Source organism: Porites lutea, chromosome 8 (genome assembly GCF_958299795.1).
Source record: "Porites lutea chromosome 8, jaPorLute2.1, whole genome shotgun sequence".
Taxonomy (NCBI): domain Eukaryota; kingdom Metazoa; phylum Cnidaria; class Anthozoa; order Scleractinia; family Poritidae; genus Porites; species Porites lutea.
Window position 1 is genome coordinate 29,788,557 of NC_133208.1, and position 17,663 is coordinate 29,806,219.

Genomic DNA, 17,663 nt, shown 5'->3' on the forward strand with positions numbered 1-17,663 from the left:
CTGAAAAATCTTTTAATCAATGGAAGTGGAGAAAAAGGGCTGCATAGCTGATTAAGCAGAAGGGCTTGGGCGAGACTTTCGCTCGAGCCTCACTCTCCCGTCAAGCAAGTGGTTCAGAACTTTCCTTTGAACGGCCTCGCGTGTTCCTGACCTACGCAACAATTAATGGGGTTGTTCCGCAGTCTAATGCATACATATTACCAAAGCGCGATTTCCGCCCCTCTCCCGGTCCTCCCCTGTTCGGCGGGAGGAGCGCGGGCTCATTTCCAAAACAGCGCCTTGTATTCGAGCCTTACACATAACAAACAACCGAATAGTTCCATATAATGTAACCATGTATTATGTTCTGTTACATTTCGTAGCCTCTTTTCATACAGCTGCTAAGACTTTTTTTTTCACTAATAAGCTTACTGCGACAATCGATTTTAGAGATTGTTTAGTTATTTTTTATTCTCATAAATGCAAAACGACTAAAAGGAAACAAAAAGCTCATTACTTAAACATAAAAACCGGTTGTTGCTCATTATAATTATTTAAGTTGTTTCGTAAAACGTTTCTATTTCGTATGGTGTGAACGTGAATGATTCTGCCAGGAATGTTTGGGCGAAGGTGCTTGTGTAGCTGTACCCGCTCGGTGGGCTGTAAGTATAGCCAAGCTCGCTATATGAATTGCGATTAGATGACGCGTAGTTTGATATGTAAATGTCACTTCTTCTTCCGAATGTAGGCCCGGATGATGGGTTATCGTATATGCAATGTTTCCTTCTGGAGCTATATTTCCCTGTCTAAGGCAGCTTGACGGGTGCCCATCCTGGCTTGTTTAAGAGTGAAAATAAAAAGGCGTTTGAGTCGTACCGATACACAGAGCCAGAACCTACAAGAAAATAGAGATGGAATAAAAGTGCCATTTGTTATATTTTTCTGATACTCACTTGCAGAAGGCACCCGCCATATGCAGTGACACATGCCACAAGATAAAGGTTCGTTTATATTTTATACCTTCCTTCACACTGATATATGTATGTTTTGTAGAATGAACAGCAGACACATCAAAAAAAATATATATAAAAAAAAAAAAATGAGCGCGCGATACAGCACTGTCCTTTTGCCGGCCCAGTACTAAAGTTTCCAATAACTCATGAATGTGTCGGGGGTTTAATTCCTATCTGGAACTCAAGACTTTTTTTAGTTCTTCTCTCCACATATATCATTCCACTACATTAACAATGTATATAAACCAAAAAAAAATACGCTTTCGGCCAATTTGAAATACACGGCCGATCACCCGCTGAACTGAAATCCACTCATGATCAATCACATTACCCTGCTTACATCTATACCCTCGACAAGAATAACTCCAAACACATCTAATTGTAAATCACTGGGTCTCCTAGTAATAAACAATTAGTGGAACAAAATTTACAGATACTAAGTGCTTTATAAATTACTGATAAAATAGCAAATAATAATAATAATAATAATAATAATAATAATAATAATAATTATTATTATTATTTAACAGTTAATGAATGAGGCTGAGTATCTTATGAAGAATTATGGAGATCGAGGAGGGTGTTGGCCGAGGCGGATAACACCCTCCGAGATCTCCATAAATCTTCATATGATACGAAAGCCGAATTCAAAAACTGTTTTATTATTCATTCAAAATAATTCCTAGTTTAAAAACATAGCTAAAACATGCTTACCTCCATCGATCCATCGATGTTCAGTTAGTGTACGTTTAGGTTTGTTCAGCTCCGCAAATATTCTCCAAATAGCAGATGTTGCCCTTCGAGTTGTCTTCTTGCTGTTCTTGCCATGTTTTAAGCTATTTTTTCGCCTAGTTATTACTCTTCAAACGAGTGAAATGTCCGCCATTTTTTCAAGTTCACAACCAAAACAACTCAACCTCGTCCCCAGGTCTTCTCGGTTAACGGTGCCTTAACCTGCGAAAACGCTGCATTTTTGACGTCATTTCCTCGTTAAAGTCAAAATTCTTCCAAATTTGGTCATCAGTAACTGGTTATGGTGAATTAAACGTGTGCTTTTAGCCAATCAGAATCGGGGAAATATTTTGAAAGAATAATAATAATTAGTATTGCGCAAATTAACATATATCAAATGATCAAATGCGCATTACTAACTATTAAAGCTAACTAAAAGATATATTAATTATTGAATTAAAACATGAATATATCTGTAAATGACACCTTACCTAATTATTTAGTACTTAACCTATTTCTTACTTTAATTATAACTAAAAGAAATGTTATATGTTTCATTAAAATTGATAAAAAAGAGAGTAAAATTAATATACACCTATGTTAATGAGAAATTGTATGCAAATTTAAAATAATAAGTCTTTAGCTGTTTCTTAAAAATATAATAGTTGTCCTGTTTCCTAGTGGTACTCTTAACTTTTATTAGATCCTTAAGGTATTCGGGTGCGTTACCATAAATACACTTATGAGTAAGCATTGCTATCTTAAAATTTACCCTATACGTTACTGGAAGCCAATGTAAATTAACAAGTGTAGGAGTAATGTGATCATAGCCATGAGAATGTGTATAGTTTGTGTTTATCACGCAGTGTTTCATTTTATTGCTTACAATAAAACCTCCCAAGCAGCCAATTTTTGAACGGGAGGTTAACAATCGGGGTCCTGAAACCTAAAAGACTGTTCGGTTACCGGAGCTAAGGTTTCCGTCTATGGGAGCTGTATAAAAGCGAAAATTTGCAATTACAAAGCAATAGATTCGAGCAAAAAATATTTGAAAAATAATAAATAAAACGTCGGGTAATTATATATTTCCTTTTGTAACTTGTTTAGAGCAAATCTGTTAAAATCACGATCTGACTCGTTGTTGTTTTTCTGCCACATTTGCTAATTCCTTGTGAGTCTAGCAGGGACTCCTTGGGTTGTGGAGGGCCTAGGGGTTGCGCGTCCGAATCTAGATCCGCCAACCTGAATCCTTTATCGGCTACTGCTTAACTATGCAAGGTCAAACTGACTCCACATTGCTCAGTACAAAGCTATCAAGCTGCACTTTTAGCCGAACATATCCATGCAAGTAACTGCAAAGGTAAGGTAACCGCCTCTTACAATGCACACTTACCCCAAGATTTACTGGTGTATCCTCCAAAAATGTATCTCCCGACCCTGCCTTATTATTGTCACAGTCGGACCCTTTCAGTCACATTAATTGGGAGTGAAATGTACTTCCAGCCCAGCCGTCCACGGATGCACGCCGACAGCGTTTCCAGAGAGAATTAACGCTTTTTGCCACAGGTGCCAGCCAGTTGCTTAACGAGGTTAAATAATTTTTGTTGCTTCCCACAATAACAGAGTCGTGCAAACCTGGGAGGGAACAAAATCTACTTCTTTTATTTGGCAAAAAAACACTGTTATGGCCACGGATATAAGTAGAACTGTTTAAAAATTCTTCATTAATTCATTTTCCTTGTCAAGTGTGACGAGATCCAAGTGACAAGAGACTGGATATCAAATGCCACTTTATTTTCTGGCGAGGAACGTTTTAGTCTCTGGTTTTAGTATTTCAAATTCAAACTCTAGTGAAGGCTCCCCCTTTCCCTTTAAGAACCTGCTACACACAGGACAACCTCTAACAATGACCCTCATTTAATAGCAATACGAAAGACCATCACTGTCAATACTATACAAATTCAAGTTAAGACGTCTGAGTGATGTTGTGATAGTGCCGTAACAAATTTGTCTTGAACTGGATATAATGACTGTTCAATCTCTACAATCTGTAACCATGGTCTCTTTTAAGGATTATGTTACATGTCACTAAATGTTCCATTTATGTCTGTGCAGACCTTGCATGGGCGGATCTAGGGGTTGGGTGCAGGGGTGCGCACCCCCCTAAGATCACCTGCGGTTTTCTATGTGGTTTATTGGTTTTGAAGTAAAACATGAAGCGAGGTTGAAGCATTTATGTTAAACGCCTTAAAAATGGTAGTTTGGCACTGAAAAATTCTTGTAATAGGCTCCCGGTTTACGTCACCAGTCAGTTAAGCAATTCCTTAGAGGTGCAACCCCACCTTAGAAAAGTCCTGGATCCGCCCCTGCCTTGCCGCCTAAGACAAACCTGCACCTGAGCTACGTTGTACTGCCACATTGATCCTGGTCTTCTTCGTTCCAATGCTGTTTGTTGCCATACATTCGTACAAACCGTTGTCAGCCGGGTTTAGGTTCTTAATGGTTAATGTACCGCTGTGTACCTCAGTCCTGCCGGCAGGAAAAAGTAGCACCGCTCGAATCCAGGTTACTACAGGACGAGGATAGCCTTCTGCTTGACAGGTTACTTGAAACGTAGTGCCTTGTACAGGTGTGGCAAGTGAAGGTGGAACTTTTGAGAAGATTGGAAGACCTGAAAAGAAAAATTATCTGGTTTATACTATAAAGCCCTAATGGTCCAAACGATTGCAACTGAGAAAGATGACGACCCATAGATCTTTTCTTTTTCGGGAAACTTTGTACAAGATTTTTATTATTATAACAGAAAGGGAAAGGAAAGGAGAAACCAATTCAATGATTGGTTAGTAACTCTTTCTTTTTTTTAGAATTTGAAGATACGGCTACTCAGATGCAAAAAACCGTATTAAAAGCGTGTGAAAAGGTCACGAATCGTCTCAGGCATTTTACAAGATGTTTCATCAGTGAGGCATCAGGCTAGCTCAATTATCTCAGTCTAAGGTAATATGTCAGGGGGAGTGTCCCCGATTAGTTCACCACTTTTGTTGCGCTAAAAGCTACGACACGTTAATAATAAAAGTTATTGATTGATTGATTGATTGATTGATTGAGGATGGTGCTCTATGCCTTTACATCTTACAGGTTTCCTTGGACGTTTAAAAAAGTGATGTTCAATTCTCGCAACGTTACCTTGCGAGAACATGAAACATATAATGACATGTCAAACAAAATTAAACGGCCTTATTTAAGAGACCTCAAAAGTAAAATACTTCTCTCACCTCGAACAGATGAGTTACTCGTGGCCTCAGACGATCCAAGAATGTTTCTGGCTGCACATGTGTACGGCCCAGCGTCGCTGTAATTCAGATTTCTAACAATCAACTCTCCTTCTTTAATCAAATACTTTGCACCTGACAGAAGTTTTATGCCCATAAATTGTCATTCCACGACTGGGGAAGGATTTCCTACGACCGTGCAATAAAACGCCGTATTTCCACCTTCATCTCGAATCTGTTTTTTCGGCGACAACATCACTTGTGGGGCAGATATCGATTTTCCAGGCCCTCCGGGTGGTCCCGGCATGCCTTTTGGCCCAGGCTTTCCTTTGCCTCCCTTTTCTCCGTTCGGTCCTGCGGGACCCGTCATTCCTGTTTTTTCCGGATTTTCCAGGAGGTCCTATGGGACCTTGAGGACCTTTTTTTCCTTTTGGTCCCCTCCTGCCACGTGGTCCCCTCGCTCCAATGGGACCAGGATACCCGGGGGGACCTGCAGGACATACCTTCTCACTTGACCTACAGTACTTGGTGGGCATGAGTTGTTCAAACTGTTTGCTGATTTCTCTTTTCACTTCTTGTATGGTGATGCCAGTTGAAGTGTCGTTCAAAACGTTTCTTCGCTTTCTTACCCGGATGGTTGCTGATGCCTTTATTGGCAACGGGCTGACTGCAGTAAAGTAAAATTAGATAATACCTTTTAATTATCCATTGATAAATTGTACAAATGAGCAAGATCGAGAAGGAACGAAAGAATGATACGGCTGACATTTCTGATAAAGGTAACTTGCAAAAGAACAAGAATCGAATCTTAAGACCTGCGCACGAATTTCAAGCCAACTGAGATCTTGAATACACTTACTTTCAATCGCTCTTGTAATCTCATAATGGTTAAGAAAGGTTTTTCAAATTAGACTGAACTCCTTTGAAAGAAACGGAAATATCTCCATGAATAATCTCTTAATACACGCCTTTTGTCTGTACTGATCTATAATGTCTATACTCTTCGAAAATTTATCCAGAAAGTGCTAAACGAAAATAGCTCAATCTAAAGCAAACAGATAAATCTAAAAATGAATTGCCAAGAATTGGGTCATTATTGCTTGAAATTGGTCACGCAATACCTTTCAATTCCGAGACCCCAAATAACCTCAAACCAGAAGCACATGCAGCCCCCACTTAAAGAAAAGTTTAAGGAACCTCATCTAATGTCGTCTAGCTAAAAATCCTAAAAAGACAATCTTGTTGAAAAGCTGTATAGTAATGATATCGACTATCTGGCGCGTGAAGGAATCTTGCTCTGCCCTTGTAGACACATTATTTATAAATTCAACTTCATTTACGCTGTAGATCTTTTCGGTTTTTTATCAGTGGCAGTGGCATAATTACTGACATCTAGGGAGCATTACAAAACAGTTTCATACAGTCTAAGTTGAAATCTGATACTATTTTGGAATTGCAGAAACGCGAACTCACGTTATGAAAGATTATGTCTTAACCGAGGAAGGATAAAAGCAAGCCGTCTAAACATCCTCAATGTACACAAGGCCATCCAAGTAAGAAGAGTAAGAATAAATTTTACCTGAGGTATAGCCGTTCCCATCATCTGAAACTTTTGTCTGCATCTTCTTGGAAAGGTCTATTGCGATATCTTTTGTCGGTGAGAAAGTCATCCTGTCAAAATTATTAATAGTGCCACGCTTAGTGCAAGGAACACAGTAAACACGAGAGTCCAGTGAAATCAGTCGTTCGTTTGTTGCTTCATTTTTCACCCAGAGACAACCGCAAACTAAAACTAATACCACCGAAAGGAACGATGGTCTAATTGACGGAACAAACCCAAGGACTCGTTTTTGTAGTTTTACGATCGATCGAAGACGGAAGTTTGAGGGAAAGTTGCAAGTTGCAAATCAAACATCACGTAAGAGGTTCACCACGTGACCGTTGGCTTTATTCCTCATTCTTGATAACGTGGAGAGAATAAAGTTTCTCTTTTTGTAACAAACATTCGAGCATGAGTAATTTATTTAATTCAATTCTTGTTTTTTGTCACAGTCACTCCAAGCTTGAGGGAAAGTTGCAATTTAAACCTGATCCCTTCTCGTTAAGCCCATAAAAACAAGTGTAGTAAATTAGCTTACATGAGATTGACGTAAGCCGGGCTGCTCTGCCGGTTGTTAACCTTCCTCCTGTTGCACTCAAACGTGGTCAAAGTTCCAACAGACACCATATTTTAAATTATTGCTGAAATCAAACATCACGTTTACAGGAAACGAAACAAGTTTGACCTCGTGACCATTAACCCTCATTATTGACAACGTTGAGAGAATGAAGCTCTCTTTTTATGACAAACATGAGTAATTTTATTGAATTTTAATTCTTGTCTGGACATTAACAATTAATACTAGCCCGTAAACATGATCTTTTATTTATTTATTATCAGTAGAAATTTCCTATAGGGGTATATTTTATTTAATATTATTTTATATAATAGGTCAGTCATAAAGGATACTGATGTGCCTCAGATTTTATACGTAGGGCTTACATGAGGTAGTAACCCAACACTGGTAATTTTAATTACTACACTGCTAGAAGGTGATCGGGATTGTCACGTGACTGCAAGCAGTCTATTCCTGTATATGAGATAGTGTTGCCGCATTAAGCAGTTAGTAATAATCTTAATTTTTGATTACTAATATTAGTGGTATCGCATTGGGCAAAAAAGCAGTGAGGACAGATAAGGAAGTAACTGTTTTCTGACAGATGACAGCATAGCTGCCCCCAGACTCGTATCCAGGTAAAAAAAGATAAGCGCAGTTGGACCAGTTGTAGATATCAAAATCATTTCTCTTTTTGAGTATTCTATTTTTCGTTTGTTTGGAAAATGTTGTAGTATACGTTCTAATGATTGTGTTTTGATTTAGATATAAGGGGCTTGCTTAGTGCTGTAGATTAGTTCACCTTTAAGCGTCTACTTGTACAATAAGCTCAGCTCAAATATCAAAGCCGGTGTCACGCATTATATTAATTAGGTTGTTTCGTAAAAGGTTTCAACTTCGTCTGGTGTGAACTGGAGAGTTCCTGCCAGGAATGTTCGTGCGAAGGTGCTGCCGTAGCTGTATCCGCTCGGTGGGCTGTAAGTATGGCCAAGGTTGCTGTAAGAATTGCTATCAGATGACGCGTAGTTGTTGACGTTAATGTCATGTCCTCCTCCGAATGTAGGTCCATAGGATGAGTAAAAGAATATGGATTTTTTTCTAGAACTATATTGCCCTGACTGAGACAATTTGACAGGCGCCCATCCTGGCTTGTTTACCAGCGAAAATAAGAAGGCTTTTGAGTCGTATTGATACTGGCCAGAACCAGAAACTAAAAGACATGAAACAAAAGTTTTCTAAGATAAGTTAGCGACATTGTCCTCGTGCCTGTCATAATGATGACGATGATGACTATTATTATTATTAATTAAAAACAGTAAATACCTTATTCTCATAAAACAAATTCGATCGAGTTTCTCAGTAACGTTCGTCATTTATCAAAAATGAAATCAGTTTCATTATTATCATTATCATTATCCAGGGGCGGATCTAGGGGGAGGGTGCAGGGGGTGCGCACCCCCCCCCCCCCCCCTGTGATTACCTGCGGTTTTCTAATACAACTGGTATTCTTCAAAAAAAAAAAAACTTTGTGGTTTATTGGTGTTGAAGTAGAGCAAGAGACGAGTGCACCCCCTCCTGAAAAAAATCCTGGATCCGCCCCTGTTATCAATATTATTATTATCATTATAATTATATTATTATTATTATCATCATCATCATCATCATCATCATCTTCATCATTATTATTAGTATGAATATTATTTTATTGCATTATTATTTACGTGCAGGTATTTTGGTAAAAGATATAGCTATACCCATGACAAGCGTGGTTCGTCCGCTCAGGAGAGAGTTTTATGTGGCTGCAAGCTCACCGAAGCTGAGGTGTCGGCCTGTGGGAGATGTTAATTTTAAAAGGTTTGCAATTACAAGCAATAGATCGGGGAAAAAAATTAGTAATTAATAATATATGTTCTCTTATAACTTTATGGAGCAAAATCTCCAAATTTATCTGTTTTTGTCTTTTTTACCACTTGCCGAAGCCAGAAGCTTCTTTTTACATGAACTGGTGCATGTCGCAATACACTTTTATTGGTAGATTAATACTTCGTTCGATTTTAAGGGTACTGTATTAAGAATACAATAAAGGAAATAGACAATAAAGAGTTTTAGGAAGCTTTATCCTTGAAAAGGTATAAAACATTATGTATTTCTGTCACCCATTTCAGTCTATTAAGTTCGTTCGAATCCGAAGCGAAGAATCCTCTTCCCGACATTTCGCTCAGGCGAAATTACGAAAGTTTGATCGGTGAAATGAACCTTCGTCTTGGTGTATCACGTACGTGGACATGTCAAAAGAGCGTGTTTTTTCTTTGCCAAAATTTGCGAATTTCACCAAAAACCTGTGGTGAAGTTCGTTAGTCGCTACTTTTGCAATGTGGGAACTGAGGGATGGAAGATAGCAGGGTGGCAAGAAAGTCAGAACAATATCGATATTTTATAAAATTATTATAATAGTAGTAGCCTGGAATTTGGGCACGTTTTGACAGGCTAGAAATGCATCACAACCAGAACTTGAGAAGTGGGGTCATGTCATATCATGTCAGTGTAGGAGGGGCGGTCCTTGCCCCTTGAGGAACGAGGGGATATAGGCCCACATCTAGAGCTATTAACCTAGAACCTTTGTCCGCCACTGCTTAACCATGTATGGAAGGTAGAGTTACGTGATTCCATATTGCTAAGTACCAAGCTCCACGTTTAGCTGAACATATCAATGCCAATTACGCCAAAGGTATAAATGCCACTGCCATTGCTTATATGCTCACTTACCCCATGAAATACTTGTGTATCCTCCGAAAATATATCTCCCGACCCTTATTATTGTCACAGTCGGGCCCTTGCTGTCACATCGTGAGTGAAATGTACTTGCAGCCCAGCCGTCCGCGGATGCACGCCAACAGCGCTTCCAGGCAGATTTCACGCTTCGTGCTACAGGGGATAGCCAACTCCTTAAACTTCTCAAATGATTTTTGCTCTTTCCCACGATAACGGAGTCTTCTAAATCTGAAAAAGAACAACCGACACTAAATGGTGTAATGAGAATTCCATATCTTGGAGACTGTTCAGAATCGGACTTTCTTTGGAACTTATAGCATCGAATTTTGTCATTGTTGAGTTGTTGACATACAAAATCAGTATTAATATACACAAGTGCATTATTTTTGGCAAAGTTATCCCTAACGGATATGTAGAAAAGACCATTAACGGTCACCCTCGGGGCCAAATGACCGCTTAATATAATACAGGTTTGACAACTTGATCAGGAAAATCAAAAAGAGGAAGATGGTGACTTAGCAAAATAGCCATTATACATACATAAATACATACACACATATCAAACTTCAAGGGACAAACTTCAAGGAACGTTACAGAAACCATCAGTCCTCCTTTCGACGCTCGAACAGAAGAAATGAAACGGAACTCTCAAAATATATTTGGACTTTACAAGACTCTAAGAAACCTATCCAGATAAAACGGAAAGTTTAAAGCAATGTAAACCCTATAGCAACATTAGCAAAAAATGTAATCTTTGTCTTTATGAAAAGTTCATCATCATTTGTAAAAAAGAGCTTTGTAGCCTAAACAGGCGAAACGAACTAGCGAGTTCATGCCCCCAAAGAAACAGATATGTAATTCAGAACTCTAGAGTAACGTAACTAAGACAAAATCCATCTGTTACCTAGATACCATCTTTTAACGCATTCCTATAACAACCACCCAAATTTTACTGCCAGCTTTTAATTTCAACGGTCAATCGTTGAAGTTGCCGAATGAGTGTGGTCCTACAATTTCGGACCATACGAAACAGTACTGTCGCAATAAACGAACAATGATTACTCCTGAAGCTTGAACTCCGGATCCTGTTATTATTAATGCATACAGACAAACATACATACGTTTTATTGAGTCTCCCTTTACAGGGCTTTTCAGACACAATTAACTAATTACATAAAATTTACAGAACTAAAATCTAAAATCTAAGAAGCTAAAACTAGGGTGTTCATTAAATATACTTTTGAACAGTAAACTAGATATTAAAATAGATATCTGATGCACCGGTGCAACAACAGTGACCAGAGGTGAAGCCATTCGCTGCCAAACTCGATGGAGCCTTTGAAAAAGTGACCTGACGACCGCTCAATAGACTAAGCAGGGCCGTAGCTAAATTTTTTGTAACGGGGGCATTTTCGCGAGTGCAGAAGACACGAGCCTTGTAGGGGGCTCTGGGGATATCGTCCCCCAGGAAATTTTCAAATTTGGAGGCTCCGAAACGTAATTTTCAGCACTTGTCATGAGATATGTCTCCGAAAAATCGACCTCGAATCGAATATGAAAATGGCAAACACTTTCAAGTCACTATAATCAAAATAACTGAATCTAAAGAAAAGAAATCCATCCAAAAACTTGATTTGTCCGTGGCTCAACAGGTCCGGGGGGAGGGCAGCTGCCCCCCTTCCCCCCCGCTAGCTACGACTCTGGACTAAGGTGACGGCTTATCCGGTTTAGATTTAAAGTAATTGAGGAAAATGATGTCGGAGACCTTGGTATAAGTGACCGCGCCGCTTATTAGTCATAGTCAGGTTCGCTTACAGGTTTGACTGTATGATATCAGTCTTTCCAATAGCTGCAAGAAACTCACCCCTGGGCAAACGAAAATGACCATTTGCTGACAGTGGTGTTTGCCACCAACCTAAACCAAATAAATAGAGCAAACCTGGCTTTCGTTGAACGGCCACATTGATCCTGGCCTTCTTTGTTCCCATAATGTTAGTAGCAACACAGTCGTACAAACCGCTGTCAGCAGGACTTAAGTTCTTAATAGTTAGTGTTCCTTGGTTTACTTCAGTCCTTCCACCTGGCAAAGACATTCCCACTCTACTCCAGTTTATCACGGGACGAGGGAAACCTTCAGCTTGGCAAACTACCTGAAAGGTAGTGCGCTGTACTGGCGTGGCAAGTGGTGGTAGAACTTTTGTGAACATTGGAAGACCTAGAGAAAAAACATAAAACCTTACAATGAAAACAAGTACAAACCGTATAACAAAGAATAGAAACTACTAAGAACTATTAGAAAACAAAGCTTCTACACAATGTAAAGTTTCAGAAGTTTTACCCTATATTAAGTCAGAAGCATGCTTCCGGTCTAGTTTAACGGTGAAACCAGAAATACACAAAAGGATGAATAACGCAAAACGAAATCAATTAACTAGTGAAAAACCGTTAAACAAGAGAAGGATGCAATCCCGGCCGTTTGTGAGCCTACACAACGGAGACACGCATAAAAATGATCAATCAGCAGCTGGGTGTGTAAATCTCGGAAGTTTTAATTATGTCCTTACCTCGAACAGTCAAGTTACCAGTAGCCTCGGATAATCCAAGAACGTTCCTCGCAGCACACGTGTACGTCCCAGCATCGCTATAATTTAGATTTCTCACGATCAGCTCTCCTTCTTTAATCAAATACTTTGCACCTGACAGAAGCTTTCTGCCCTTAAATTGCCATTCTACGGTTGGGGAAGGATTTCCAGCGACCGTGCAATAAAATGCTGTATCTCCTCCCTCATCTCGTGTCTGCTCTGCCGGCGACAACATCACTTGCGGAGCAGATATCGATTTTCCAGGCCTTCCAGGTGATCCCGGCATGCCTTTTGGCCCAGGCTCCCCTACCTCCCCATTGCTTCCCTTTTCTCCTCTCGGTCCTGCAGGACCCGTTATTCCTGTTTTTCCGGATTTTCCAGGTGGTCCCATGGGACCTTGAGGACCTTTCTTTCCCTTTGGTCCCCTCCTTCCACGTGGTCCCCTCGCTCCAATGGGACCAGGATATCCGGGGGGTCCTGCAGGACATACCTTGTCACTTGACTTGCAGTACTTGGTGGGCATAAGTTGTCCAAATTGTTTGCTGATTTCTTTTCTTACTTCATGTATGGTGATGCCAGTTGAAGTGTCGTTCAAAACTTTTCTTCGCTTCCTTAACCGGATGGTTGCTGATGCCTCTATTGATAACGAGCTGACTGCAGTAAAGTAAGATTAAGAATTTTTTTAATATCCAGTGATTGATATTAAAAATAAATAAGGGAGAAAATATAACGAACAAATCAACGGAATAAATGATAAGGTTGACATTTCTAAAATAAAATTAACGTTTTGGAGGTTGCGTTCAACAACAAGGTTAACAACTTTTTAATTTGTCCTGACGCCTCTTCCCTTGTTGCTTCCAAGGGAAAGCTAAGCTGACATTCTAGATTTATAGTTCTACGCGCACATTTCAAACCCCGGGGGAAGGGAACTTGGGTAAATTTTTGCTGGGTATGTGCCGCTGGCGTCTAAGAGCCCCTACCCCATTATAGTCTATTCTGTGATTAATTATAGACCCTATATCTTAGTCACTTTTGGGCAAATATGAATTTTTCGCGATCCAAACTTAGTCACTTTTTATTTTTATGAATTGACCCATTTTTTACACTGTATGAAGAACACTTTACTTTTCATCTACAGAACAAATATTCTGGTAAGTTTGCGAACCGTAAATAAGAACTGTCTTACCACAAAAAGTCCGAAAATGTGCGACCCATTCTAGTAACTCTATTGAAAATGCAACCCCATTAGAGTCAATCCAGTCGTGAAAATGCGGCCCTAACCAGTGGCACATCCCTAGTAGCCTCTTATAAGGAAGTCCCTCCCCCCCCCCCCCCCCCGCCCCGCGTTTTAAACCAACTGAGACCGTTCAATAAACGTACTTTCAATCTTGCCACCCTATCAAAGTTACCAAAGGTTTTATCAAGTAACCCGGCAAGCCTTAAGACTCCTTAACCGAACCGGCTCTAGAGGCATTTAAAAAAATATCTCAAATTTTACGCCACCCTAACAATTTTATTCAGACAGTGCTATTTCAGACTGAATTTTCCACACCCGCTTTCAGACTATGCAGTCCTCTAAAATCCGCACCCGTTTTTAGATCTGGCCTTTAAACAGAAATTGTGTCATCATTACTCAGATTAGAGCGCAAACAAAAAAATTCTTCAAATGCGTTTCGAGTTCACATATTTCTATTTCGTTCTTATTCATATGGAACTGAAACAATAACTACGCCATGCATACGCTCCAGTAGGTTCCTCGAAAACCAAACCCGATTCCAGACCAAAATGATCTACGTTTATACCAGCGTTTTCAGAACAAAAAGGGCCAAGAACTACACCCTTTGTGGCGGCACATAATTGTATGGCTTTTAAAATTATACAAGAGTACTCTCCTGAGTATTGACCACATATCTTGCTCGTGAGCAAGTCGTTCGACACTTAAACTATGAATTCAACATCATTTACACCGAAAATTTCTTTATTGTTTTACCAGTATAGGTGGCTTAGTGAATATCTAAGCAGTATTACAACAGAGCGAGAGTGTTGCAAAAGAGGGTCTCAATGGGGTGTTGGCATTTACGGTTATCGGCTAAAATTTTGGCTCTTTTACGGCTATCGGCTAATTTTTTTCAGTTACGGTTAACAAAAAGTTAAAAATTAACTTCTTTTGTTTCAAAAACTTAAATACTTATTAACCTGTATTTTTTGTATCTTATAAAGCAAAACAAGAATCACTTCGTGAATTTTACCGGGGCCACTTTTGTCTTGGCAACCCACGTAGAAGGGTCGTTTTCATCAACAAGTTTGTCGGGCGACATGAAAATCTTTTTTATTGCAAATATTCTTTAGAGATGAAAGCAAGGTGTAATGAAAAATGTGAAAAGAGGAAACGTTAGGGAATCCTCCATTTTGAACAGTTGAGAGTTTTCGCATGTCGCTAATGTAAATATTGCGTGACTAAAGTTAGCTTTGGTAAGTGTTCGCATTGATTCTCGATAAATTTCATCATGGAAGGTTCACTCAATGTAGATAACTTTGATAAGTCGCTTATTTTCTCGATAAGTTTCACGATGGAAGGTTCACTCTTAAGCGATGGCTCGCAAATTTGTCTCTCCAAATATTCACGCTCAAGTTTTCGCTCATAAACTAGTACATCGTAAAGGTTGGGGAACGTGTCGTTCCCAAAAAGCTATAATCTTTCTCTTGACTCTCCTCCATACCTCGTGCTTTTCAAAATGGCGGATGAGATTTCAATGAACCAGCGATATATCTCAGCGAACACTCCCAAAAGTAACGAGCCAGCGATATATCTCAGTCAGCGATATATCCCTAACAATGTAACTTTGAAAAGACAGAAACGCGTTGCATTTTATGACCGGTGCCAGCCTTCGGCTAGGCCCCGGTAATAAAGGTTTTAGGATCATCTCGGGATATGAAATAAGCTATTCTTATGAAAAATTTTAACATTTGATACATCATACTTTTTATGAAGTATTCCACTTCTAATATTATTTTACACATAAAAATGTCAATAGTCAATTTAAAAATAATCTTTGTGAAAAAGCAAAGCATACACGCGAACGCCGAACTCAAGGCCGGGGCGCGACATTCATTACAACAGAAATGCCGTTTTCACAGTAAAGACGGATTATTCGTGTGAGACGGGTTATCCGTTTGATGATTCGCGTCAGATAGGTAATACGTCTTTAATTTTGCATGAACAATCCGCCTGACTTTATCCTTCAACTTCGACGGACAGTTTGAAGACGGGATTATCCGTTCCAGATAGCCTGTGTACAATCGCCCCTTCCCCTCAGAAAAAAAATCGGAGAGGGGGTGTCTGTCGGGAAGGGGGCGACTGTACACAGGCTAGTCTCAGACGGATAATCCGTTTCTAGCTCTAGTGTGAAAACGGCCAATAACAAAATTCCTGTGTCCAGTGTTTTTAATGGTAGCGAAGGACTGTACGGAACCACTGTCAGCCGTTTTGCCTTGTCCGTAGGCCTTATTATTTCGCGCGGCTAATGCGTTTCGGGTCACGTGGTCAGAGCGAGTTTGCCACCGAAATGCCTTGACCGAAATTGCGTAAAAAGACGCCGTGCAGGGACTAGGCATGGCAATGTCTACCGTAGCTTCAGAGAAAAACAGGGAAATGTTGTTTATCGGCAACTTGTTTTACAAAAAGTGAGATCTCTTCGTGTTCTTTCACCAGTGTTTCGAGGGCACGACCTTCTGAAAATCGCAAATATTAATCCCCAGCAAGAAGCCACACTTTCGCTATGGAAAAAAAAAAATTAGTTCCCCGAGAGAACGGCGGAAATGGAAATGGGTCTTGGTCTTCACCTAAAAGGCGCTTTACCTAACGTGCGTACGGAGCCACACTAGCCGCGAAATAAAAAACACAACCATAAGTGACTTTAGTACCTTCCTTAAAAGTAGCAAATCCAGGGAACAATTTCTTTTACGGTTAACTTTTTTTTACCCTATTTACGGCTAACGGATAAAAGTTTTCAATTTTTACGGCTATCGACTAAATTTTTGGCCGTTTTACGCCTATCGGTTAACCCCATTGAGACTCTCGCAAAAGGGTTTATACAGAATTAGCTGTTGCCTGCGTGCAGACGTCTCCTATTTCCTTTCGTGCAACAAAGGAAATAGGAGACGTCTGCACGCAGGCAAAATTAGCTGAGGTTAAAAATCCAGTTATCTTATGCAATATCCAAAGATCCCGAATGTAAGCGCAAATTCACACCATGAAAGATTATATGCCTAAATCAAAAGAGGATAAACATCTAAATAACATCTGAAGTGAAGATCTTACCTGATGTATAACCGATCCTTTCGGATACATGTGTCTGAACCTTCTTATAAAGATCTCTTGCTGTAGCTTCTGTCGGTGAAAGAGATATCCTGTCAGTATTTTCAGTGGAGACACTCTGAACGCAGGGGAAAAGGTTAACGCGAGATTCCAGCGCTATCAGTCGTTCGTTTGTTGTTTCATTCTTCACCCAGAGACATCCGCAAACGAAAACTAATACAACAGAAAGAAACGATGGTCTTATTGACGGAACAAAATCAAGGAGACGACGAGATTCTGCCGGGGAGTTCGAGGATTTCATTTCTGCAGCTTGCCAATCGTCCCACGCACGGAAGATGGAGGTGAGTGGGAAACTTGCCAGTAAATTTGATCCTTAAAAATCTCGCCTAGAGAAACATGTCATTAAGGTTGACGTAAAAAAAAACAAAACAAAACAAGTCTTTATACGGACGGCAAGGGGCCACATGCGGACAATGAAAACCTTAATGGGGGAGGTGGGAGGTGAAGTACAAAAATATATATATAAAAAAAAACTAAATGAATAAAATTAGTGCACTCCAAGTAACGCCAAAAAATATTAATGCTTTGGACCAAGAAAATTAAAACGAAGAAAATGCTAACGAAAAAAATTCATGCGACTTTCCTATTGGTCTGTCCCTAATTAACTTTCTTCCTCACGCCTCGTAACAATATCATTTTCATTAGAGTGATTTCCCTTGCATATTGCGTGAACTGGACCATTATGTTCGCTGGCAAACATACTTTATTGAATAGTGGAAAATTTTCCTTGCAAAGTGGGATTACCTAATTATTTAGCGGCAATAAATGCACTTCACACG

The 17,663-nt window shown here is 39.7% G+C and overlaps 1 protein-coding gene, 1 long non-coding RNA gene and 1 pseudogene across 2 annotated transcripts; all 3 read right to left on the bottom strand.

Moving 5' to 3' along the window:
• Positions 1-367: 367 nt before the first annotated feature.
• Positions 368-4,526, bottom strand: LOC140945929 (uncharacterized). Its single transcript, XR_012166774.1, has 3 exons — positions 4,247-4,526; positions 3,118-3,359; positions 368-874 (listed from the first exon to the last, which is right to left on the bottom strand). It is a non-coding gene; the product is annotated as an uncharacterized lncRNA (long non-coding RNA).
• Positions 4,527-4,961: 435 nt separating this feature from the next.
• LOC140946672 (uncharacterized) lies at positions 4,962-6,837 on the bottom strand (annotated as a pseudogene).
• An 89-nt stretch (positions 6,838-6,926) lies between these two features.
• Positions 6,927-17,199, bottom strand: LOC140945894 (uncharacterized). The gene is made up of 5 exons (XM_073394959.1): positions 16,828-17,199; positions 12,489-13,160; positions 11,864-12,139; positions 9,919-10,152; positions 6,927-8,362 (listed from the first exon to the last, which is right to left on the bottom strand). Exons 1-5 carry the CDS (start codon positions 17,123-17,125, stop codon positions 8,022-8,024), a joined length of 1,821 nt encoding a protein of 606 aa, XP_073251060.1. The 5' UTR covers positions 17,126-17,199; the 3' UTR covers positions 6,927-8,021.
• Between the last annotated feature and the right edge of the window lie 464 nt (positions 17,200-17,663).

Bases quoted from the DNA above. Each gene is read 5' to 3' on its own strand.
- LOC140945894 (XM_073394959.1), bottom strand. From the start codon at position 17,125: ATGAAATCCTCGAACTCCCCGGCAGAATCTCGTCGTCTCCTTGATTTT. The intron at 13,161-16,827 runs GTAAGATCTTCA...ACTTTACTGCAG, and splicing joins AAGGATCGGTTATACATCAG to TCAGCTCGTTATCAATAGAG. The intron at 12,140-12,488 runs GTAAGGACATAA...TTTTTTCTCTAG, and splicing joins TGGTAACTTGACTGTTCGAG to GTCTTCCAATGTTCACAAAA.